This window comes from Lathamus discolor, chromosome 4 (assembly GCF_037157495.1).
Source record: "Lathamus discolor isolate bLatDis1 chromosome 4, bLatDis1.hap1, whole genome shotgun sequence".
In the NCBI taxonomy this organism is placed as follows: domain Eukaryota; kingdom Metazoa; phylum Chordata; class Aves; order Psittaciformes; family Psittacidae; genus Lathamus; species Lathamus discolor.
The window spans coordinates 61804109-61830785 of record NC_088887.1 but is presented as its reverse complement, the minus strand read 5'-3'; the positions used below and the strand labels follow the sequence as shown (position 1 = coordinate 61830785).

At 40.0% G+C, this 26677-nt stretch overlaps 1 protein-coding gene across 10 annotated transcripts in view; it reads right to left on the bottom strand.

Annotated features, from left to right (window-relative positions):
- The window catches only part of IL1RL1 (interleukin 1 receptor like 1), a 42348-nt gene that overhangs the window by 4449 nt on the left and 11222 nt on the right, over positions 1-26677 (bottom strand). For 2 of the 10 annotated variants that reach the window (XM_065677739.1, XM_065677740.1), the window contains exons 1-7: positions 15566-16051; positions 13164-13365; positions 12704-12872; positions 12454-12616; positions 9831-9899; positions 8100-8232; positions 7842-7999 (exon numbers count right to left, since the gene is read on the bottom strand). In XM_065677739.1, coding sequence (XP_065533811.1) covers positions 7842-7999; positions 8100-8232; positions 9831-9899; positions 12454-12616; positions 12704-12872; positions 13164-13365; positions 15566-15686 — 1015 coding nt within the window. In that variant the 5' untranslated portion in view covers positions 15687-16051. Of the gene's footprint in view, positions 1-2312; positions 2484-3263; positions 3351-4666; positions 4986-7841; positions 8000-8099; positions 8233-9830; positions 9900-12453; positions 12617-12703; positions 12873-13163; positions 13366-15565; positions 16054-16081; positions 16226-16544; positions 16605-19074; positions 19160-20797; positions 20899-26677 lie in introns of those variants that run through there. The other 8 variants (XM_065677734.1, XM_065677735.1, XM_065677737.1 and 5 more) reach the window with 8 other exon arrangements.

Here is a 26677-nt window from a genome sequence, read left to right as displayed (position 1 = left end):
CAATGCGAGGTAGAAGCAAAGTCCTTTTGTACTCCCTCTAAACTAGAAAGACAGAAGCTTAATCCACAGGCTGTTACAGCCAAAAAGCTGAAGAAGATACTTTTGGCCTATGTCCTGGATGTATTGAATCCACCCAAGATTCAGTGTTGAAAACTATGAATTGCAGACGGCGAAGTTTTAAATTAAAATATCAAAGGTTTTATACAGCAATTACACACACACAAAAAGAAAGATTCATTATTCCCTTGGAGGGAAGATTAATGGCAGTTGTCTCATATCAGAAATCTGCTCCTAAGTAAATGAAAGATACATAGATCTCCTCCACTTGGTATAATGTGTAGACTCAGAGCAGTTCCATGTACATTTTTTGTCTGACAATCCATTAAAAGCTTTCCGTTTGCAGTCAACCTTCTTTACCTAATTATTCCTGCTCAGCATGACAACTCCTCATCCTATAGTTGCAATATCAGCTGCTTTGGTGACTTTTCTGTGATTAAGATCAGTGGAATTATTTGAATTAAAAATAGAGCCCCAGAGCATTGGACTGTGTGAAGAACTTCTACCACCACAGAAATGCATATGGAAACACCCAGATTGTGCACATGTATGCATAAAGGGCCCACCTGTCTTTTGATTTTACTATGCTATAGCAAGCATAATTGTTAGATGCAGTGCCCTGGCTTGGGATGTCACTAGAAGCATGTATCGCTTCAGTGTTACAATGAGATTTGAGGTATATAATTCAGATTTATCTTAGCTGAGGAAAGAAATATTCTTTTGAATGCTGACCACATATAAATTCAAACACAAGAACTTTAGCAATACGAACATGGAGGTCATCTCTGGCATCCTCAATGTAAAGACTCTTCACAGCATCTCAACCCATGAAGGGTGATTACATGTACTGATAGCAACAAAACAACTCAACCCATGAAGGGTGATTATATGTACTGGTAGCAACTCTGTCAAGACTTACGCATTCAGAGCAGGGATCAGACATTCAGGGCTTTGCCTCCCCCTGCATGCAAAACACATAAGAGAGATGGCTGCAGCAGCAGGTTATTCATCAGAACTTAAGGAGGTGCATCTTACAGCAGTCTGAAGAGCCAGTCTTAATTTGCTCTGCAGAAGAAGCAACAAGACAGACTGGAAAGTGTTGCAGACTGTATGCAGGCAATAAGTATGCTTTGTGGTGGTCTGAGCCACCACAAAGGAGCAATTTCAAAGCTTTCACTTGGACTTGTCCCTAAATAAATGAAATAAAGTAAAATATTTGGCAGTGAAAAGTCTCTTATATTGACATTTACAAGTCCCCTGGCTTCTCCAGATGTTGAATAAGGCAATGTATTGAGTAGTACTTGCAGAAACAACCTAAAGATACTAGTGCCTGAGAAATCCCACTGAAAAGGTATATAAATAAAGAGTTTACAAGTACATTTTCCCTTTCCTCTGGTACGATGCAAGATAAATTTTACATTATTTTCACACTTTTCTTGTTTCTTTCTTTTCCATTTAAAGGGGAAAAAAAGAAACATCGGGCATGTGATGAAGTATAGGACCAGAACTAGATCTGGGGAAACCCCCTTCCAATAAGACTGAAGTAGGCAAGAAATCAACCAGTTTCTTTCACAGTGAAGCTAGGCCATTTTGTAGTTTTAATGATGTCACATGATGCCCATGAAGGGACTTTGTCCTTGTGGAGCCCTTCGGATCTTATTATTTGATCTGGTTTCCTGGCCAATAAACACACACAGATACAAAAGCAGGAAACCACTTCCATTATTTGGTGAGGCTGACCCAAGCATCATCAGAGACTGACCCTATTTCTTATTGCTTCATTTGTTGACAGTGTGCTTGCATGACATTACAGATACTGCTGGGTATTTGTATTGAGTAAGTACCTATAAAACTGTTTGAGAAGAAACAGGTTCCAATAACAACTTCTGCAATTATGAACCTAAAGCAGTTTACATGTTTTTGCAATGATTAGACTGAGACTGGAAAAGAAGTGATAAATTTCCTGCGCTTATACAGCTTGTAAAGCGTCAGACAAGAACCCCACAGGGGTCTTCCTGGAAGAGAAGTAAGGCTGACTCAGCCTCTCATTTCTCTGGAATAAATCAGCTATATTCAGCACAATGGGGGCAAGGGTCAGGAGCCATTTTTGGAGGCCCTGAAAAAGGTTGAACAGATCTTGTTGTCCTTTTTGACTTTGTTGCATCATTTAGTGGCAGACAGTTCATGAACAGACTGTCTTTTAATGCTATTTATTTATATTCAAGAGCAATGGGAATTCAGAACTATCAGCTCACCAGAAACATTGGACAGGCCAGAGAAAACAGGTCAGAAAGTGACATTTGAAGGATTTCCTGACAAACTCCAGAAGAACAGCAATTTTTTGTAACTTCTCTGGCTTCTAAGGTGGATGCACTTCCAGACAGTAAGGGCAGAGATTTGGGTCAGTAATTGCTGTCCACATCCATCTGCCAAAGATGAGCCAAAAGGTTAGGTTTGGCATTAAATATCTTTGAGGAACAACAGAGCTGATGTTCTGAGTTGAACATTAGCTCTGTTCTGAATGACAGGAATTTCTGGCATTCTCAAGAGAACAATGTCCACAGCAGAAAGACTGCTGGTCCTCTGGGCATTTTACACTTCCCTGTGAATGAGAACTGAGGAATGGTCAGGGAGATATAAGACGAGGCTTGTGGGTCAAACACATGAAAAGCTATCTCCAGTTATTTAACCAGTCTTGAATCAAGGTGAAGAACTAAATGCCAGTGGTAGCTTATATATTAATAAAAAAGAAAGGAAGGTATTCAGACAACCCATGTCCCCCAGACTGCTTAAAGGGGATGCTGAATGGATATTCCTGTTCTGACCCAGCTCTGCTAGAAGAAGGAGTTAATACTTCCAGTGTTTCTCCAATAACTTGTCATTGCCTCTCTCTCAGGAGCTAACAGCTTCCCTCCTTCTGCCAGCAGATCTACTTTTGTGAGCATTGATGCCCCATGGTTATGGATGAGCTGAACTGGCATGAACAGTGCGGCCAATTAGTTTTCTTGTCCCTGAGAGGTGTCATCTTCCAGCATGAGAGTTACCAAGCAGCTGTGGGGGACAATAGGGAGCAGTCTGACAGGCAGAATCGCTGTCTCTTGCCAGGTGTCCAGCACGACTACCTGCATCTTCGTCATGAAAGGTGGAAGAAAAGGGAATGAAAAGTTGTCTCAAATTCCCCAGCCTTACAGTGACCTTAGGCATACCACACAATATGCAGATGATCTCAGAACGTAGAAGAATGCATGTCTTGCGGCACCGAGGAAATGTGAAATCTGGCATGATCACTGTCTCTGGAATGAAAAAGGGTGATACAGGACTGAAAGATCTGGAGGAAATGAGGAAGAAGGCATTTATAAACAAGTGTTGGTGAAGGAGTCAGAAGACAGCAAAGAGCAAGAAGCAACCTCTGAATGTAGCAGCAGCAGCTGAGAAACACAAGGACATTAGCACCTCGCAATGGAGGAAAAAGCATAGCTGCAGAGACCATCAAAATTCATAGCCAAATCTTCATCAAGTTCTTCTCTTAAAAAAAGAATGTGCCTGATTTCTGTGTCTGAAAGTCACAGTGCACATAGCTTGGATACCACCAAATCACACCAAAAGGACTCGGCATTGCATTACAACTGATAACTGAGGTTCTTATGCCATGTCACTCATTTCTAAAGAGCTGATCGCCTTTTCTTAGAGGATTTTTTTTTTTTTTTACTATTTAAAAAGTAAAAAGATACATGGGGCAGACACTTTTTTCACAATACAGTACTTTTCTTCACACACACGTGCACAAGTGTACATAGCACAACTGGAAAATACACTTTTTCTCCCTGTGAAATGCCAAGCAACTTTGCTGATAACATCCATTCCTGGAAGTACTAGTGGAGTATTTTTGTTTCCCAAGGAGAAAAAAACCAAACAGCTCTCACCACTCTTGACTGCAAAAGAAACTCCTTTTCTCATCTGTACTCTCTGGCATTTTTTTATTCTTATGTGGATTACAATTGTTATCAAACGAATTGTCAGAGTTAATTACAATTATATTGTTAACAGTGATCTAGGACTTAAAGTATTCGATTGTGAGTCAGAAAAATAGATTTAATTCCTGGTTCCCACAGAAAATTTCCATGTGGTGAGCCAAATAATTCAGCAGCTTTTTGGCTTTTGAAGACAGAGACTATTGCTGTAAGACTGAACAGTTACTAACGCAGAGCAGCACTAATCCAATTACTTACAGCATCTTCGCTTCCTCTCTTAATCTGTCACCTTTGCTGCTAAACACTGTTTATCTAGTTCATTAAATGCCCAATGCACCCAAAAAGGACTAATTTGAGTAGTAAGTTTCACAACACCTATTAATCTCTTATTTCTGATCATAGGTCCGTGCTAGGAATATGCAAATAATGATAATGTAACCCATACTGAATGCCTGAAAATAAAATCAGAATACAGAGCAGGAACTTGTGTAAAAAGAACATTAACAGGTTAGTAGCTAGCAGACACAATTTGTGCTGTGGGAAACACTAAGGAAAAATCACATTAAAAAAACCAATAAAAATTAAAACAAATCAACACATTTTTCCCATTAAAAACAAACAAACAAAACACAAAAAAAGACGGAGAGTACACATTTTTATTACACATTTACAAGATGAGAGGCACAAGCAAACCCGACAGCATTTTTATTATAATCAGAGACAAGCTGTCGTTGTTTCAGAGTAAATATTACTTAGCTGTGCAAGGAGTCAGCGAAGAAAACTAAAGCAGAGCACAACCGTTTCTGGATGCAACATTGCTTACACCAACAGCACTGAGGAGCAGAAGCAGGCATCTTAACAATAGCAGCAAGGAGAAGGGGACAGATATCCAAACAAAACAGGCAGCAGTGAAGGGAAGGTCACAGCCATGAGCTTTCATGAACATTTACTGAAGACCTATGGATAAAAAACAAAATAAGATTTGTCTATAACAGAAAACAGATTCAATGAATCATAGAATCATAGAATAGTTAGGGTTGGAAATGACCTTGAGATCATCTAGTTCCAACCCCCCTGCCATGGGCAGGGACACCCCGCACTAAACCATGTCACCCAAGGCTCTGTCCAACCTGGCCTTGAACACCGCCAGGGATGGAGCATTCACAGCTTCCTTGGGCAACCCATTCCAGTGCCTCACCACCCTCACAGTAAAGAACTTCCTCCTTATATCCAATCTAAACTTCCCCTGTTTAAGTTTTAACCCATTACCCCTTGTTCTATCACTACAGTCCCTAAAGAAGAGTCTCTCCCCAACATCCTTATAGGCCCCCTTCAGATACTGGAAAGCTGCTATGAAGTCTCTTCTCCAGGCTGAACAGCCCCAACCTCCTCAGCCTGTCTTCATACGGGAGGTGCTCCAGTCCCCTGATCATCCTCGTGGTCCTCCTCTGGACTTGCTCCAACGGTTCCATGTCCTTTTTATGTTGAGGACACCAGAACTGCACACAATACTCCAGGTGAGGTCTCACAAGAGCAGAGTAGAGGGGCAGGGTCACCTCCTTCGACCTGCTGGTCACGCTCCTTTTGATGCAGCCCAGGATACGGTTGGCTTTCTGGGCTGCGAGCGCACACTGAAGCCGGCTCATGTTCATTTTCTCATCAACCAACACCACCACAGGGCTACTCTGAATCTCTTCTTTGACCAACCTGTAGCTGTGCCTGGGATTGCTCCGACCCAGATGTAGGACCTTGCACTTGTCATGGTTAAACTTCATAAGGTTGGCATCAGCCCACCTCACAAGTGTGTCAAGGTCCCTCTGGATGGCATCCCTTTCCTCCAGCATATCAACCGGACCACACAGCTTGGTGTCATCGGCAAGCTTGCTGAGGGTGCACTCAATCCCACTGTCCATGTCAGCTACGAAGATGTTAAAGGCCAGCCTGGACAAGTTCCTGTGTGATGTAGTCTAGGTTACCCTGCTCTTGCATGGGGGTTGGACTAGATGATCTTCTGAGGTCCCTTCCAACCCTTGGGATTCTGTGATTCTGACTGGTCCCAACACCGATACCTGAGGGACACCACTCGTTACCGGTCTCCAGCCGGACATTGAGCCATTGACCACAACTCTTTGTGTGTGGCCAGCCAGCCAGTTCTTTATCCGCTGAGTGGTCCATCTATCGAATTGATGTCTCTCCAATTTAGGGACAAGGATGGCATGCAGGACAGTGTCAATCTCTTTGCACAAGTCCAGGTAGATGACATCAGTTGCTCTACCCCTGTCCATCACTTGATGAATATAGAAAATACGCTCATTTCTTCACCTAGTTTGTAATATGTGGTCAGTAAAGGATTTGTATTGCCTGAATTAGAATGAGCAAGAACTGTTAGTCAGTTTTCTTCCCTATCATTGCAAGTATGCTCCCACACTCAGATATCTCCGTGCAGAGCTGATGTGCTTCCAGCTTCCTTAGTGATGCTACATTTGTACTCAGTAATATCCAACCAAAACATTTCCTGACACATTACTCTGTGGGGAATTGGTGCTATCCTGCTTGATAATACCCTCACATCCCTTTTGATCTAGGAAAGGAAATATGTTTATGCTTTGAAGCCACCATCCTTCAGGAAGTTATGTATAGTCAAAAGTAGTGCATGACACGAAGCTGTGCACAAGCCGTGATCACAATACACTTGATTTTATTCTTCCCACCATTCTCTTATAGAAAACTAATCACTGTTAAAGGCCTTTGTATTTCTTTTCAAGATCCTTGGTGGTTCAGCATATCCAAAGGTTAACAAAGAAAACCACTGAGTGAAGTTTAGTGTGCCTTCACCCACACAATAGCATTTTCTGACATAAGAATGTGGTGTTCAGTGTTGCTGTCAAGAGTGCTTAGGACTCTGGCTATCCCTAGTAAAAATAAACAAAACAAAGCAAAAACCAAACAAAAACAATTAAATCCCATAGGAGCTAAAGACTATCCCAGTCCACACCATTTACTGCCCTGGAATGTCCTTCTCTGGCAGGAATTACTAAAACCATGAATTTCAAAACAAAACCAAGAGAAAGCCTTCGAAGTTACTTACAGCTCTGTGTGTCACACAGTGAACAGTGGTGCTCAGAGGGTAGGAGGATAAAGCCAAACCTCACAGAAGTTAATCACATAGCTTACTATTCAGTCAAAAAATAAGGCACCACAGTGGATGTGGCATGGGAAGGAAGGCAAGCAAACTGGTAAACTGGCAGCTGAGCCTCTTGTTTTTAGTGTTTGCTGTTTTCTGCTACAGTTCCACACCAGAAACAACAGTTTGATTCTCAAAAGATGAATCTCTGTTCCTCACAATGCATCATAACACTGATGACCAAAAGACATGTCAGCTCTCTGCCCAGCTATGTGCCCAGCTCTCTGCCCAGGATGTCTCCAGTATGCTTGACATCCAACTGCACTTCCCTGCCTTCAAGGCAAGGGGAATTTGTCACTGAGCAGAACTATACTAGAAAAAGGATATTCTTCTCCTCACACGGCTGATACAGTCAAGCTCTGCATATTTAATGTCTTGCTGACACCATTTGAGTAATGCTCCCAACCCCCCAACACTCCCTACCAGCAGAATTTACTCCAAGGACTTTTGTGACCTAATGAAGCCATGAGAATTTTGCCACTGGCTTGAGTACGTAGGGAGGAAGCAGGCTGGGTTTTCTTCTTATTAACAGAAGCTTTCTTACTAATTGAAACAAATAATTAAATAAATTCACTAACCTATTTAAAACAGAGTGCAAAGTGTAAGAAAACAAAACAAAAGTATCCTACCTTCATGTTGTGCTTCGAGTCGCAGCATCACTGTGGCTCTAGTGTTGTGCATTTCATTCACTGCTACACATGTGAAATTTGCCTGCAGATCCTCCTTTTTTATTTCAGTAATATGCAAAGTGGCCTCTTTGTAATATACTTGCTCATGTCCTTCAAAACTAATAGAAAGAAAAAGAACCTATACCGTTGGCTTTAATGGTTAAGCACAGTTTGCATAGAATCATAAAAGAAAGATTATTCTGTGTTACATGTACTTACGAACGAGTTTTTTCATGGAATCTTGAAACACGTAAGTCTCTTACTGGGATGTTATCCACATCCCATGTGACAACAGCCATCGGCTGTTTCTTAATTCCCAGCCTGGCCTGACATTTCAGAGACAAAGCAGCACCTGACCAAGATACAGAGAGATGTATAAACTCCTTGAAAAACAAGTATAATTTTATTTTCCTCATAACATATTTTTCTACAAATATTCATATCACCTGTGAGCTTTGTCTTAACAATTTTGACTATTTTTTGAATGACTGCTGACAAAATGATGCATAAGAGACTCGGAAAGAAATGGTGAAATGAGGTTTTTAACAAGTTATCTAAGACAACACCAAGGATTACAAAAGGAATTATTTATATTTGTTATGATGAAGACAACTTAGAGTTGTGATGTTTAACCCATGTGATCAACTATTGAGGAACATCGATAGTAAACGCTGGTTTACACGCTAATGTACATGGAAATAACATAATTAAATTGAAGTATATATCATATTGCGCAAGTTTTGTGTGCAGTCTTATCTTGGATTTTAGTCAAGCTGGATGAAAGTAAAGTAAACCAGTCCAAGTAAAGCTAAAACAGGAAATTACTTATGAAGTTTTTGTCATTTGGAAATATTTATTCCAAAGTAAGAGTCACCATTGCACTGGAAGAAGGTATAATTAAAAGACTTTAAATTATTTCCATGTAAGTCTGCATCTAAGCAGGGCTTACACAACATTTAAAATCTTATGACTTACATCCTGAATTGGTATTAGGCAATATAGAGAAACACCTCCATTTTTGGAAATAGGAGACCATAGAACCAGTACAGCAAATGGCTTTTAAATGTAAAGAGAATTTGCCCCATGCAAACAGAGCTAGATTACTTATTGCCCCAGAGGGATGGGCAAAGCCCATAGAGCACTAGAGACTGAGCATCTTACTAGAGAAAGCTCGTCCTGGAGCACAGATCATCAAATTCTGAGTGACAAGCAACTGGAAAGAGGAAAAAAGAACAGGACTACAGTTCAACATGGCAAGTCTCTGAGCTGTGGTACATGGCACCTCTGACAGGGCCCCAGGCCCCTGTAGTACTGTTACCAGAGAAGTCTTACTGTAAGACAGAAACAGTGGAGTAGTAATCATTACCCCTTCTTCCAGTGCCCCTTGTTCACCTCACCTGCCCTGGGAGACAGGCATCCTGCGATACCTGTTCATGTTTCAGATGAGCTCAGTCACTTTCTGGAGCGGTCCACCTTTTTCTGTCAACTATACAAAAACCCCAGACAGCTCTCATTCCTACTATAAGCACCTTGCTCTGATGCTGCAAGTTATGCAGGGTGAATCTGAGTCACTGAGAACATCTACAGTCCTAAACAAAAGGATGTCAAGGAGCAAGTTCTGCATCCTTGGCTCTCCATCCGGAGAAACCAAGACACCTTCTTTGAAGTGGATGGAAGCTGTCATTCCTTCAGCTGAGATGTAATAATTGGCCGTGTGAGTAATCTTAGTCTGTCCTAGTGAGGGTAGATGGTTTATTTAAATCCCCTAAATTGCTGCTTAATGCCTAAATAACCCATCAGTTATATCTGACTTCACATCACTGTGCCTGGGGTGAATTAAATCTGGTAAATGTTATGGAAAATCTCCATCATTAATTGTTCTTGAAAATCCCCATGTTTTTAGGCAACCACCAAATGTTAATTTAAAAACAATTTAAAGTCTTTACTTACCAAGCTCCACTTCTATTACATCTTTGTCCTTTGGAAATAAAATTCTAGGAGATAGAGGGAAGTGTTTTGCTTTAGAAATTAAGGAGGGAAAGAAAACACATATTAGTTGTGAAAACTTGTTTTGTAATGTAATTTTAATAACTTGTATAGTTGATGTTTTGAGATCTCAAAGCAGAATTGCAAACTAACACTACAACAGCATTTCACATGTCTGTTGGGATCACCTGGTTTTATTCTTCTGACCAAATATTTCAGAGGAGTCTGTATGTGTTAATAGTTTCAGTATTTTCTCCCAATTTATTTCATTTTTGTCTTTGTACATAAAAAACAAAGAAAAGTTTCAGTTTCTCAAGCACTGTTTTAGCTGCTGAGTGGGAAAAAAAGAAAATGCAGTTATGGGCTTGTGTTTTCTCAGTTGCTTATTTCATTTCTAAAAAAGAGATCAAGATTTCTCCCAACACTTGAGAAATTACTCATATCCATGATATGAAACAGTTACAAGGCACTTTTATTCAGTATCTGAACTGCAAACCCTATAGCCCACAGCTGCTCACCCATGTTCCCCTGTCTTCCCTGCCTCTGTAGCCTGACAGCTGAGCACATCTTGTCCCCGAGACTCTCCCTGCTGTCTGTACACCACTGCTGCATTCAGCTGCTTTCCGTTACATTGGGCATTCCTTATCATTACCTTCTAAAAGGATACTGCTTTTCCTTTAACGTATTTATTTTCTGTTTCAAATAATAATTGTTATGGACAGGTCCAAACTACATCCACCTGCTTAACTTGAAACAGGCATTCAGTTCTTTCAGATCTTTTTCCTTGATGCATTTTTCTTCTTCTCTTGCCCTTTATACTGTCTTATGTATTCCACGCCAAACATATTGCTTGTTATCCTTTCCCTCGTTAAGCTTTCCCATCTCAAGGCACCTATACGCCACCCTTAACCATATTTCCCTTAAAATAAAAGAACTCATTTAACCCTCAGCTTCCCAGGATGTCAGAAAAGCAATTATCTTCACCCATCCTAACTGTTTCTAATTTTCATTAGCTGGATCTGGTAAGAAAAGAAGTCAGGAGAAAATCAGTAACTCCCTAGCTAGCTGCCAGCATTCGGAGACAGAAGGTCCTCTGGGTCAGTGTGGATCTGCAAGGCAACAGGAATTTACACCATAAGCCAATATTATCAAAACATAACAGCTCCACTCATCAGATACTAATTTTAAGGGCTAATAAAAACTCAAAGAAGGTATTACTAAGTAATTTGAATTCAGCAAAAACTGGAAGAGACATGACAAACTCAGCTCAGATTTCACATTATGTTGCAATTCTTTCTTTCTGCAGTTATTTTGAAAGAAAGACAGATTAAAATGAAGTAATATGCCTGGATATAACAGAGGCATTTGCAAATTTGGATGACTTTATGCCAAATAAAACCTAGAAATTTTCATTATAACCCAGACACAACAGTATTGATGACAAGTTAGAGACATTTTGGTGAAAGTACATCCAAAGAAAAATTGGGTGTTAGGCAGGGAAGTTTCATGTAGACTAACAGGGTATTACAGGTTAGAGAGGAAGGAAAGGCATGACACCTCCTAAACTACTGTACTAGGTCTCAGCTCAAATCTGTCTTCTGTCCAGCCTAGAATAATCAAAACAAACTCCTCTACTGAGATCTGGGCATAGTAGGAAGAACTGGAATCAAGGTTCCTACATTCCACATCTGCATTCTGCTCACAGGCTGTGTGCCTACCCACAGAAAAAAAAGGTTTGATGTCAATCTACAAATAAACATTATCATTAAAAAAAAGGAAGGAAACAAAGCAGGCAGCCCAAACTCCAGGCCCATCCCCAACCCTCCCAAAAACATGTTCTTGACTATTTTTCTACTGATCTGATTAAAGAACTGAAGGCACATTTAAAAGTTTTGCAAGTTGATGCAATTTGGAACTGCTGATTGCTGCATGCTCTTCCCCTGGCCACCATCCAAATACAAAGCCTCCCTGAGGAGACTGCATTCTAGAGGCACCCCAAAGACTGCACACTTAGACATGCTGGCTGCATTCAAAGTAACAATGACACAGTAATCACTGAGCTCCATTCATTTTCTGTCTCTATATGTATCTTGGTCATTTTGTCTCATTCAAGATAAACCTAAAACTTTTTTCAGCCTCACGATCAAATAAATGCTAGATAATGAAGATGGACCAGAAGGTATTGAGTTGTAGGCCATCGGCACAGTGGTCCAGTGATCACCAGATGATCTTAACTAGCTACAAATTCTTCTCCCTCTGAACAAATAGAAAGCAGAGCTTTGTGGCATCCCTCTGGGGAGATGCTTCATTCAGAAACGAGTGCTACCAGCCAGGTCTTCCAACCACAGTATGTAACCAGAACCATCAGAGACTTTTAGCAAAAAAGCTGAATGTGGCCAGGTCTGAATTTACCCCCATCTTGCTCCACTTGGATCTCCATTCACAAAATTCACCTAAAAAAGCTGATCTGAAGTTTCTTTGAGAAGATAAAACAACAGAAACTTGTTAATTTACAAAAAAAGCTTCTTTTGCTTTAAGTAGACCTCAGTCTTTTTTATCTTAGCAAGCTACAAAATGACTGCCTTACCGCCACTTACGAAAATCCTCGTTGCTGACACATTAAACACGCTTCCTTTATGAGTATAGCTAAATCGACAAGTATAATAGCCATCATCCTCCTTTCTTGGGTCTTTAATATAAATATATTTTTCTCCCTTGAAGTATCTCTGCCCATGAAGAGGTTTACAGTCCTGGAAAATAAATATTTCTGTATTTGGCTGCAAATAGCTTCTCACAGTAATCTGATCTACAACTGGCACTGTCAGGGTTTTATTTACCTTATACCACTGGATGATGGTAGCACTTTTATAATTGTCAATTGTAGGACAAACAATTTTTCCTCTTCCAGTGTCATTTGGATAACGAATCTGACTTGGGAAACACATTCCTTGCTTGTATGGATGCACCTGCACACTCATGTTGAATGATCTTGTGCGATTGTTTGAACTTTAAAAGTGGAATAAAGTTATGTCAATGATAGTATTTTTATAAGGAATATATTAAATGTTTGTAACAAATATAAATCTGGTTTTATAAACGTATGGATGATTACTGTAGCTCAGTCACAGATCGATTTTAATGACCTGTGATAAAAATAGCAATTACAGGATGAAAAGCCACATGAATTACTGTATACCATGAAAAAATTGCATCATTTCCATAATAATAACAATGCATTGCTAAAAAAGTACGTTTATTTCTAGTCTTATGCCTTTCATTTTTCAAAGTTGCACTTACAAAAGTATAACACAAGTATAGTTTCCAGAATCCTCTCTAGAAGTTGGCAGAAACCAAAGAAACCGTTCTAAGGAGAATATTCGCAATCCCTCTTCTTCTGCAGGAATCATTTCGTTTGTATCCGTGTGATACCAGGTGACTTTCACAGATGAACTCCACCGAGGACATTTTATAACTAAAGCCTCACCTTCCATTGCATCAACTGCAAATGAACAAAAGATAAATATCCCAGAATTAAACCCTAGCCCCACTGAGCAGAGAGGAACTTGGCATTCTTGGGTCAGCAGGCCAGTCACATCACTCTACCTTCCTTGGGCTTTCAGTGGTGATATATAGCAAACATTCCCACTAGATGATATTTCAAGAAAAATTTTATTTATCTTGAGTTATGGGGTAATTTGTTTGCATTTGTTTGTTTAGTAATTAAAGTGTGGGACTCAAGCAAACAAGCAAATAAAATCCTGGATTCAAACCTGATATACACTGAAAATCATGAGGTTTTAACTGAAAAATAGTTATTTCTTGAAATTAACTTTGTGCACAAATCTTTACTTGAAATGCAGGAATTTAAACACAAAGGAAAATACTGCCTTTAATGCTTCACTATGAAGTTAGCTTTCCTTCAATGTGATAAATATTTATACAACAGAGAAGAGCTCTTGTCCTGCATTTTTAATACAATAAAAAAGAAATCAATAAACTTCTTTTTTAGTTTTCATGAAAGAAAAAAGTAGGTGGAGGAGGAAGCCTGTAAATAAAATCATTAAAAAAAAAAAAAAACCCACACAAAATCCAGAAGAGTTCCTCTCTGAAGTTCACGAAAATATGAAAACATTGAAACTAATGTAACAGACTGAAAGGAAGTGTCTGATGGGAAGGTGAAAAGATGACAGAAGGGAATAAGAGACAAATAAGAAGCTTAGGAAAACAAACCACACATGCTCACACATAAGAAAAAAGAGGAACTGGTTGTAAGACATTTTATTTTTTTTTTAACTGAGTATATTTCTACTTTTGAATTCTGTAACTGGTCCAGAAAAACTTGAATCAAGCAATTTTGACAGATGTTGAAATCCCTGGGTACCTGAATAACTGAAAGTTATATTGCATTTCGGAGAAGAGAAAAGGAAATACATAAGCAACGATGACTGGACAAAGATGGGGATTGACAGAGGGAGTACAGTAGAGAGAGGAGTGTGACAATGAGAGCAGGTAACCAAATACCTAACGAAAATTGAGAATATCTGTCAAAAATAACACTTTGTGGGAGTATTGCCACTGCCTGGCTTTAGACAAATAGGCAGACAAATTAGGTAGTGAGTATCTCTACATGGTGAGCACTTGGCTTCTGCTCTGGTTCTTCCTGAAGAAGCGGTCCATCCCCACTGACATTACATGTTGTCTTGCTTGTCAATTCAGTCACCTAAATTAGCTACATCAGGTATGAGTACCCCCATTGTAACAGCATTCCCACCCATAAGCCTTTCAAAGACAGTGGGATGTATCAGGGGTGTCAGGGAAGGCAGCACTGCACAAATAAACGAGGAACACTTCAGAAATACAGCTTTCTTCAGGTTACAATAAAGGAGGAGATGGAACACACAGAAAATGAGAGACCTCATCCAAACTCAATCACATCAGGGAAAATTATCATCAGAATTTGGCCTCTTAATAAATCTAATTAATTGGAAACTTAGGATTCATATTGTAAACTTGAGAATACAGGGAAATACTTAGAGACCATATCTTACAATATTTTTCAGACAAATAAGCTGCAGCTGAAGACCAGAACTATGTGAGCACAATGTAACACTGTCACTAGTCAGCCCTGGACAGCATTATACAGATGAGTCAGAAGGAGCTTACTGGTTTGAATATCCCCGATGTGCAGGGAAATGTTATAGTTACATTGCACTTGAGGATTAACACCCCCAAAACCAGGACATTGAAAAGCATTTTTAACAAGCAAAACACTGTTATGTCCCTGGTTCTGCAGGGTGCATACACATATACGCAACTTAAGTTCAGAGCAATTTAAGCATGCTTTTGGAGATTCTGCCAAGCTGGGACCTGGAACACCAGCTGCTCTCAAATCCTTTCCAAAAGGCATCTTTGCAGAGATGCCAAAGAGCAGAAGCAGAACCCAGACTTAATGTCAAAGAAATGGACAGCACTTGGCAGATTGTAGTATAAAGAGAAAATGCATAAAGCCAACTTCTAAGTTGAGATTTGTGGCTTGAGGTGAACTAGTTAACTGAAAAAAACCCAAAAACAAAAGAAAAAAACAACACCCAAAACAGAAAAAAACACAAACAAAAAACAAATAAACAAAAATTTGGGAATGGCCTACACATTTATTCAGAATAAACCTCATCAGAAAGTATTTTTTAAATGCGACTTACATGTTTCAGATGTCACGGAAACCGAGAGGAAGGTAGACAGGAAGATCAAATGTACATACACCATCATATTTCTAAACCAAAAAGAAAAACATTGATATCTCAAAATATGCTCTGACTGCATCAGTTATGTTATTGCCATGGCATTGATATATATCTACTAACAGATAACGGTATTGTGCAGTGATAAAAGTGCATCATGTGATGACTCTATACAGAGTGAGTGTGTAGCAGTGGTTTTGCAGCTTTGAGATAATGCTCTTCTTTCTATCAATAATGCATTGGCTGATGTTGCATTCAAACTACCGCTATGACTTAGTTTAATGAGGGTGGAGGAATTACTCTGCCATGGTGGGCCTCTGGCAGAAGACTCTTTTTGCTTAGTTGCCTTTTTTTTAAGGAAGCTAATTGTACGTTGGTATTTTCTTCATAGTCAAGTGCGGAAGAATTATGCCATGACTTAGAAAGGGTTAGATCCTGGATTTGAAAATACATACCCTGGCTTTGAATTAAACTTACATCCAATCAACCGCATGGGGCATGAGACCTTTTTGGCTTCCTACGGAAGTGAAGGTATCTTCAGTGATAGCTTCTCTAGGTAAGCGTTCAGCAGTAAGAACAAAACCAGGTGAGTGCCATCAGCAATGCTAACCTGAAGGGGAACTAAAAAAATGGAGTGGGAAGGTAGGTAACAGAACATATACTGCGGTCGTGTAACAGCAGTAGGGAAGGTCCCATGGCTCATTGATGCTTTCATTTGAGTCTGATAACAGCCTGCTGTGATTCACACCTTGCAGTGTAGCTCAGGCACTCACCAACAAACTCCTTGATTAAAGAAACTGGCTATCTGTCCATGGACATTAAATTGACGCTATCTAGGAGTATTTCAGGAGACAGCAGACATACAATCCAGCTATACTATGGAGCTGTGAGCATTCCACTTGCCATTAAATAAACCCTTTGCTTGAATTCTGTCCTTTACCTCATATCACAGAGTGGTGGGTTCTAATACCATGGAGGAGAAAGAAGTTGTCTCGTGGCACTACAGATGGAAGATAAATTTTCAAGAGAAATCAAGTTAGAAATTCATTATAATTTATCTTGCAGATAACAAACACAAGGAGGAGTGAAAAATACATAAGAAATGTACAGGCAAGGTAAGCACTGTCGTCACACTTGCTGCAAAGCATTTGTATTGCAGTGCCTAAGATTTCCAGACTAAACAACGTTTGAAAGACCTTATCAAGGCCTACATTTTTGTGAAGTCTGAAATTCAGAACAAACTCAATTATGAGCTTTCAGAAATGTCAGTGGGTTTGTACCGATACAGAAAGTTTTTCTTTTGGAAGGTTTAATAACATCCAGAAGCTTATTCTTAAACTCTTAAAAATAATAACAGAACTTAGTGTTGGAAGAGAAAAACATGAGAATTTCAATGTAGGTATTTATATATATATAACACCATTCCAGCATTAATGTCACAGCAAGGCTGATGCCTTTTATGAGAAGTGAATGACCAGTCAGGAGGCTACAGAAACAATGTGCATGAGGTGCTGCTTGCTTTCATTAGAGCTGGGGAAAAGCACCACATACAAGAGAGTTGCAGCCTATTGACTTCTTTAAGGAAATCTTAAGCCAGTTTAACAGATTTTTGGAAGGTATTTTTCACTTAAACAAATATCAGGCGTTTTGCTCTGGACGACATGAACGAGCTGGTCCAGAAGAGGGTTCAGGGGATGACAGGGACAGGATAAGCCGTCAGCGAAGAAGGATATAGAGCAAAACAGCACACAACAAAATTCACAGCATCAAGGTAGCAAATTACTTGTCTTTGTTCATTCTTTAGAGCAGAAGGCTTGTTCCTAGAACTTATTTCTGACACTACCAGGGAGCAACTAGATTGGCATGTAAGAATACAGAACTGAGTTTCACATATCCCAGTTACTTGAGGCCTGGATCCAGTTCAGTATCTAAACAGATCTGTATTTACCAGCAATTCTATTGACTTAATTCATCATCTAAAGTCTACTTTAATCACAGTTGAAAAATGATACTGGGGTTCATGGCTCCATGTTCTGTTGAGAAAGAAAAGGGAGGTGCAAATTCCTTGCACATATTTGGAAACCAGTCTGCTATTCAGCTGATGTGAGCAACATTTGGTAGATCCATGGTGTCCCAGTCTCTTGAACAGCTCATTCAAAGCAAGTGATGAAAGTTTCTCTGGCACACTGTACTGAGCACATCACTTCCACTATTCATGGGATATCTACCTGTTCTGTTTCTGTCTCTCTGGGTGAAATCTAAACACTTCCATCTAGCTCTGATCTTTCTGGGAACTGATTTTCCTTGGCACGGTTTCACTGAGCCTCATTATTATATAGATCTGCTATAAACCTCCACTTCATTCTCTGCACTAATTTCCCCTCTACTTAACTATTTTTCACTACCTTTTGCTGTACCTAGTCTTATTGGTTCAAACCACCTTTGGTTAGCCTATGCCCCATTTGTTTTTTTCACTGAAATTACCTTTTTCACTTGCAGCTCACAAGAGCCATTATTGATCATGCGAAATAATCTGCCACCTCCATATTCTTCTGACTTTGCTGATCAGCACTGGTTTATGCAGAGGAGACCTGTTCTTCCTAAAAGCTCCCTCTGATCAGCCAGATGGCCAGTTTGGCAAGCTGACTTTCAATTATTTGGTACCCAAATACTTTTGACAAGGCTCACTTGTTCCAGAGAAGGACTGACTGACATGTCTGGGACTGCAGCAGAGTATAGACCAAACTATAGGATGTAGCAAGGGAAGGTGAATCCTTTCCAAAGATATATATGCTGGCTACCAGCACACTGTGCTATTAGATGCTGGCTGCCTACAGCATCCAAAACAAATGTATGCGTATTTACGTAAGCAAACATGATACGCAAAACACTAACTGCAGCAGGGCTACTTCATACAACTGAGATTAGATACATCTAATCAATTGAGGCTCCACAGTGAAATCTCCAAACAGACCGTAAGAATCAGATAAGTGAAGAACTCTAAGCTGAATAATACACAAAATTTAATTAGAGTAATTAAACAGACATAAAAATATTCAGAATATTCCTGCTCTGCTGGGAGCCTTTTGTCTTCAAGTGGTTAGTTCTCTTTCACAAGCTTATTTGCCCTTAACAAGGTATATACCAGCAGTTATACCAACTCTCCTACTATTTTTAGTGCTATTTTGTTTAAGAAAGGAGATACTTCCACAAGATGACAAAAAGTAAAACAATTGATTTTTAAAGGAAAACAAGTTTCATAGACTAGATTTGGAGACAGTCTGAAATGAGGTTCTTCCTCATTTGATATTTTATTTGTAGGTGTTTAACAAAAAGTTGCAAGGAGCTGTGCTTTCTCCATTTTTGAGATACAGCTTTGTCCAGGAATGGAGACAGCCAATACTTGCCCTCATCAACTTTTCTAAGAAGGGCCAGAACGATCCAGGAGTAAGAAATTTTTATTTGCCTACCTGAGTACTTGCCAGTTTTTGTATTTAGCCTTCTGCCTTCAAGAGACCTTACACATACTGGGCTACCAGCCTGCACCAAATCAGTGCAAAATAGTTGTCATAAAGGACAAATTCTCCCCATCTAACTTTGATGATGGCTTGATTGTTTTTACCCCCATTTTTAAGTTGCCGTGTACTGGAAGCAGTTTGGGTGAACTTTGGGGATTGCGTGTATGAATACGTGCAATATATGAGGCTCTAATTAAAGAGGAATGTTCCCTGAAAATATAAGAGTTCAGGCAATCAAAAGAACAACATGATTCTGTTTGCAGTTTCCAAAGCCAGCAGCAAACTGCCAAATTACCTCCATAAAAAGTGAGGCAGAGGCTGCAGTTCTAGACAGCAAATAGCAAGAGAAGGACTGGCTCACTGGTGCCTTACAGCTTGTTGTATTACATTATGGAAAGCAAAATTAAATCATCCACTCATCCATGGTACTTAGCTCAAATAATCAGGGTATTATGAATCACAAGGCAAAGGCATTAAAACACCTCACATCACACAGTCACAAGGAAGAAGTTCCTGTAGCTTTAAACCCTGAAAGACAGGCCATAATTTCTGGAAATAGTTATGAGTTTTCTCTATGCTTTTGCAAGTTTATTTGGAACTTATGTTTTAATACATTTGTCTGAAGTAGAACATGCAGAACAGATTTTTGGATCCTCAGTATGCCATAAATTTAGATTGCTACTATCCAGGCAAAAAAAAGATAAGGAGACATTTTCCATATATCTCTTTCTTACTATAGCTCAGAATAACTGTGTGTTACAAGCTTTCCTCTGTGACGAAAATTTCAGTATGATGTGGAAAAATCAATAGATCCAAATATATAGATTTGGAATAACTACCTGAGTATGTCAAAACTTAGCCCCTAACGATCCAATACCTAAGGAAGAAGGAAGAACTGGGTACCCCCTACTCATGCTGGAGAAGCAGTAGTCTATATGGCTTAGCTCCTTGCTTTTCCCAAGGCAGCTCTGTTAGTAACGTACTTGTAATTTTCTTTCCAAAATTGTATTTGGCAACAAACTGTTTATAGTACTGCTTATGTAAGTAAGCAAACATTATAAAAGTACTATACCTTGCATACTAACAAAACTTGGAAATGTTATCGCGATTTCTACTTTAAAAAGCTTAACAGACTTAGAATTCATTCATTCACTTCCTAAAAGTTGTTTTCATTATCAAACCTGAAAACCCATTCTGACCGAAAATGGTCTATCAAAATAACAACAGTAACACTGAACGTATTCCAGAAGGAGCGCTCACAATTGTTAACACCTACACTAGTTACAGCTGTAAGTGTAAAATTTAGGAATTTCAGTGTTAAAGTATGGAAAGGATAGAATTAATATACACATTATTCTTACAAAATATTTTGAAGCAAGAAAGTACATAAATACACTAAACCCCGAAAAATCCATTGCACCGTTCTGTGTATTTGAATAATTAGTAAAAATATCTGCCAGAAAACTGACGGCAAATCTACTTCTAAATGCATTTCATTATAAGGTAAATCTTTATGTCGGACCCAAAATTATTTGTCTAGCACATAAACATAGCCACTATTTTAATCTATTTTTTTTCCTTGAGATAAAGAAGCATATAAGTGAACTGAAATTAACTTTCTTATAAAACACTTCAGTTATTTATGGTTAAATGATAATATAAAAATTAGACCTACCATATGGAAAATAAGAAAGCAGAAAAGTGGCTTGCTCTCTGTGGCTGGGTCCTTTGCACTGATTTCTGTGCTATAGCTTGTACCAGATACTACTGGGAACTCTTTCTAACTAGCTTGTGCAATTCCTATCTGTAGGAGCGAGATATAAAGCTTAATTTTGAGACACCTCCCACTCAGTAGAACACAACATGCAAATTACTGTTGTAAACTTAAGTACCTATCAGAGATGACATCTCATAGTTCCAATTAATCAGTTATCTTTTACCAATAGCATAGGTTTTCCGTTTGTCACAAGTTATTCCACTTTAACATGATTATAAAGCAATAAATCTGCTCGCTGGTTACTGGCTTTCTCATATGCCTGGGGAGAACAAAGAAGGGACCCTTAGCCGGCAGAGGGTGCTTTGAAACAGATTTTGTCTGAAAACAGTGGCAGCTTTTTCTGGTCTAGCTGGGCAGCAGCTCCAGGAGAACAGCTCTAAAATCCCCTGGAGCAGCAGGAACAGTTTTTAATGAAGGAATCTGCTTCACTGAAGCTTTCAAAAGAAGGCTGCTGAGAAACCAGCTGTCTGCCCCAGCAGGTAAATTAATCCTCTGAGGGAAAGAAGGCTGGAGGGACAGAGCAGTTCCACAGAAAATAAATAACAACTCTGGGAGAGGAAGGAGTGGACATAACCCGGTGTACAGTGACGCACACGAGCAGGTATTCAGGAGACCATATGGGCCACTGAGTGTCAGAAAGACATTTTTAAGGAGCACTGTTCAAGACTGCTGAGCAGCCTTCCAAGCATCAGCACTAAACCTGGACCCATCAGATCAAAGGTCCCATCTTGGTGCAGCAGCCAGTCTAAGCAGGCAGTTTCAGTACCAAATCAGCCGAATTCCAGAGGACAAATCAGCCTGTACATCTTATCAGAATAACCCCTAAAGACGTTTTGGCAATCAACTGTTCATTCTCCCTTTAATCAAAACAGATTTTGTGCTATGATCATTCTAACTCTTATTTTTCCCTGGCAGAGTTATGAATATCATTTATCACTTCCAGTATTCATGGAACTCTGCTGTCATCATGCAGCAACTCCACAACAATACACAAAGATGTAGCAATTATGTGCCAGTATGCAAAAATCTGACTGATGTTACACCCATACTTTCCGCAGTTCTTGGTACAGCTTTTCCTCTGAAGTGGTCTGGGGGCTGCACTTTACACATGACACAGAAAATGCAAAATCAAACCACACAGCAATGAAATCTCACAATACTTTGGTCAACCTGTCAGGGTCAGCTCAGATCCCTCCCTCAGAAAGCTCACAAACCACAAAGTTTTGTCTCAGGTAAGAAGTCTGGAGCAAGGGTCTACATTCACTGGTAGTTTCATCATCATCTCACAATGACATGTCCCTTACTTTAGGGAGAGGTTAAATATATTCAGGTCAAGCTAACTCCCATTGCCTGGACACGGAATAAGTTCTTCTGGCATAAAGCCCACTGAAACTTAAATCAAAGACAGTCATTGTGCTGTTCCATAAGTCAGAAGAGCCCCTCATCCTGTAGTCTGCTCCCCATGCCCAGGTTGTTTCCAGATCATAATGCAGGTGGGAAGCTGAGCTCCTGGCTAAAGGGGATAGTTTCCAGCTGAGCAAAAGCCATCTGCAGCTTTCTTAAGAAACTGCTGTCAATGTAGAATGCTTCTTAACTTTTGGCCCAGCTTCTAAAAAACTTCTATTTGGTCAGTGTATGGGAAAACATGCTAATGGAAATATGTCAAGAAATGTCTTTGATGAATTAGATGCTGCTCCCTTGGCAGCCTGCATGCGTAACACTTCAGCAAACAGGAGAAACATGTTCTTTGAGCAAAGAGGTCAAGAATTAATGGGTTTAAACTGAAGTATGGAATAGTTAGACAAGACAGCAGGTAAAATCTTTTAACAGGAAAGGTAGTGAAGAGCTAGAAGAGTTTTCTGGGAACTTAGTGGAGCTGCCACTAAGTGTTAGACCTTCAAGAAAAATCTGGTATTGGCATCAAGAGGCTGTAGTTAGCCCATCAGGTCCTTACCAGCACGAAGAGTCAACGGCCCAGAGACTCAGCTGCCTGTGTTGATGTGTCTGTGATGGCTGGTTTTGGTGCCCCATGGCTGTACGAACTTAACTCAGTTGTGCTGGCAAAATGATTTCTGAACTGTGAAAACTATGCAAGTTAAAGCCATACAAAAATATATAGATACAAAACCTGAAACCCCAGATTAAATGAAGTTACTGATATCAAGAGTTAGGAGTTCAAGCACTGAAGAGTAAAACTGATGACATAAAAAAGATAAAATCCTGAGATAAAAAGCAGAGATAGGAAAACAGCAGCTCAGTAACATCAGGGTTCACTCTAGTCCGAGAAACAGTGCTTCGCCTAGCAGAGTATTAGTCCTGGCTGTCTAATACCTGCCTTTATTAGCCAGGAAATATTTACCGTGTACATTTTTCTGCACCCTGGTTGCAGGCTGTCACTGCACACTATAGGGGACACCTGGACAGAAGCAATCCTGGCAGGAAAGGTTTTGTGATCTACATTTGTTGAGGCCAGCACTAGTGGAGCACTAGTGGAGTTAGCAGATGGTGGGATGGTGGGGGAAGCTGTTGATGGGTGTGCCCATACACATGGTAGGTCTAATGTTTCTTATCTGGTGGGAATCCACCCTACTGAGGTTGCAGTGCCCTTCCTGTTCCCCTGTGTTGTGATGCCTTACTTGTGGCTAGCATAGGCACCTCCTGCATCGCGCAAAGTAAAAATCAGGAAAGTTTTTCGAGGGTTATAATGGGGATGGACTCCTCTTCCCTCAAGGTAAGAGTTGCCCCTGATTTTTAACATTAATCATGCAGTCCTATTACCTCCCACATTGTGATAAAGACGAATGGGCTGGTCCCTAAATAGCTCTCTTGGTTCTTTTTATTGAGAAGTTCAAGACAGTCATCGCAAGAAGAAACTGTTGAGGGGTATATGCCTAACCAGAGTTTACTGGGTTAATGTGGCAAGATCTGGGGGGGTGACTACTGTAAGAAGAAGGAGCTGCCCTCATGTTGGTTTTAGCCAGTTTCAGCTGGCTCCAAGGCAGACTGCTGTCCAAAGTGGAGCCCATCAGTGACATCAGTAGCATTTCTGTGAGAGAGAGTAAAAGCTGCTGCACAGCAACTGTGACAGACAACTGAGAATAAGTGAGAGAAACAGCCCTGCAGACACCAGGTCAGTGCAGAAGGATAAGAGGTGCTCCAAGCACCAGCGAAGAGATTCCTGTGCAGCCCATGGTGCAGATCATGGTGAGGCAGGCTGTGCCCCTGGAGGGAGGTAGAAGAGTTGGGAGTGAAGTTGAGCCTGGGAAAAAGGGAAGGGTGGGGGGAAGGCGGTTGGGTCTGGGATTTGCCCTTGACTGTACTTGGTGAGTGATTGCCCTTACCTCAACCCACGTACTTTTCATAGTATTTCCTCCCCAGGTCCTGTTAAGGAGGCAGAGTGATAAGAGCAGCTTGTTGGGCCCCTGGCAGCCAGCCGAAGTCAATTGGCATAGCAGGGTCCCACACAAGTGTAAATGAAAACATGCATGTGGACAGAAACAGATAAACAAGAATTTTTATGTATTACAAAACCATCAATATTTTCATTATACTCACCTTTCTCCTTCATTCCACCAGGGCAGAGATATTAAGTCTCTTATCAGGTTTTCAGCTCCACTATAGTTGCCAGCTAGCACGCTAAAGTTCAGAGGATGCAAAATGGAGATGAGAACATCCCGAAGGAAGAAATCAGCTAAAGTAACAGTGATTATATCTGCTCTTTTTAGTGTGGCTGTCATGTATTTTCCTTTGGGTTGCACATTGATATGTTACTTGGAAAGCTATTTGATCACCAGCAGTTTATAAAAGATCTTAACAATGACAGTTATGCTTGTCAGGCCAAGGAGAATATTCAAACAAAAATCTTAATGTAATCGCCAAAGCTGTTGCATCTTAAAATCAGATTCTCTTTCTAAAGAGGTTCTCAATTTCTCTGCTCTGTGCCATGCCCCAAAAGGAAAGCAGCCGCACTACCATCCCACAGAGGCTGGGTACAGCCAGCCAGAAGCAAAATAACAGCAGCTGCTCTGAATGTCACTGAGCCGACAGCAGGATCCCTGTGGGGAGACCACAAAGCCCACCAGAGAGGGGATTGGTGCAGTACATCTGTTGCTCTTATGGAAATAAATACTCTGTTGACTCTCCAGGACCTTCCATTCCCACAGGTGGTCCTGTCCTCAGATGCCAGAATGCCTTACAATACAGAGATGAGAATGAGTCTTTGGGCAAGAAACCTATCCAAAGTTTATGCACAAAAGCAAAGCTGAATAAACCAGTCCTCCTGTGTCCAGCTTCAAGTCACAGATAAGTTATATCTAAGTGTAATGTTCCACATTTTCAGTGGAAGATCATTAGATCCAAGAGGTCACTGTGTGGTGCAACAGCATAGACTAATTGCAGAAGTCCCAGCCCCTTACCTCCTCCTGTGAAGCACCCACTCTATTTCCCATTACTGTGGAAACAGAAGATTATATAGCACATCATTGTTATTCCTATCTGACTTCTTCCCTGAAAATTATGAGTTTCTTCTATAGTATTTCTTAGGAAGAAGCTTCCACAAATACATGGCATTCTGAAAATCATAACTCAAGAAGTGAAAGACACAGTTCTTGTTAATTTACAAAACTAAAATGAATTGGGATTCTCCGGAAGTTCATTGAAGATAGTTAGTTGACAAAGGATGTTGCTTATAATGACTTCTTACTAAGTAGTCTTGTTTATTCCTCAATCAATATGAATTACTGGAAGTTAATATCTTACTGATTAAAGAGGGTCATGACACAGTGGCAGCATGCAGGAGCACAGCTTCAGCTGCAAAAATTATTTATGTTTTTGATAATATCACTATTAAAGAAAGAACCTTGCGTTTTTCTATGCTGGGTTTCTAGAATAACATTTTTTATGATAATTATCTCATTGTATTTACTATCAGATCTGGCTGCAACTTGGAGTTTTCATTCCCTGAAAGTTTAAAATGTTTGGGTTAAAAATCAAGGCTTGTCATGAAAACTAGAATTCTGAACTTCTCCTATGAATGTCACTCAACTTCTTTTTTTCTAGAATAATAAAAGATATAATAATTTTATTAGTTTCTCTGTAGCTGACTCAGACAGATGCCCCAAGGAGTCCCTGGTAGAGTTCAAAAATCCTTACAGTGCCTAATCCTCAGACTTCAGAATAGGGAAGGCAATGAGCATGAAAGTCTTCTCTGGCGCTGGCTCCCAGCAGCTAGTTACATGGAAACCAGGACACAGGATGTCAGTAATTGGGGTGTTTATTGTAGAATTATATGTATCCAGTTTGGCCACCTGCAAGAAATTTGGGGAATAGACACAGTTGCCTACCTGTAAGCTGCAGAGATACCAAATGACATGCAGAGTTCCTATCAGCACTTATTACGTGATGCTTCGGGCATGTTTCTTTCACCATGGAAACATAAACTCGACACAACCTTTTTCCTCTCTTCTCACTAACCGAGACTTTTCTGCGGAAAACCTTGCAGCTCTCCATATGATTTCCAGGAATCAAGCTTATTTTCCCGTCAGTCTGAAATGAGCTATTTGTTCTCATCTGCCTGCATAACACAGTATTGGTGTATCAATTGCTCACCCTTCTATTGTCCCTCAGGTCAAAGTCCTCATTTTTGTAGGATTCTACATGGAAAACAAACCTCTATATAACAATGGCCTATTGCAAACCCAGACAGGTCTTCACCAGGGCTACTTCACATCTGAGAGGGTTTTGTGTCCAAATATTTGGCATGCCAGGCACTATTAAGAA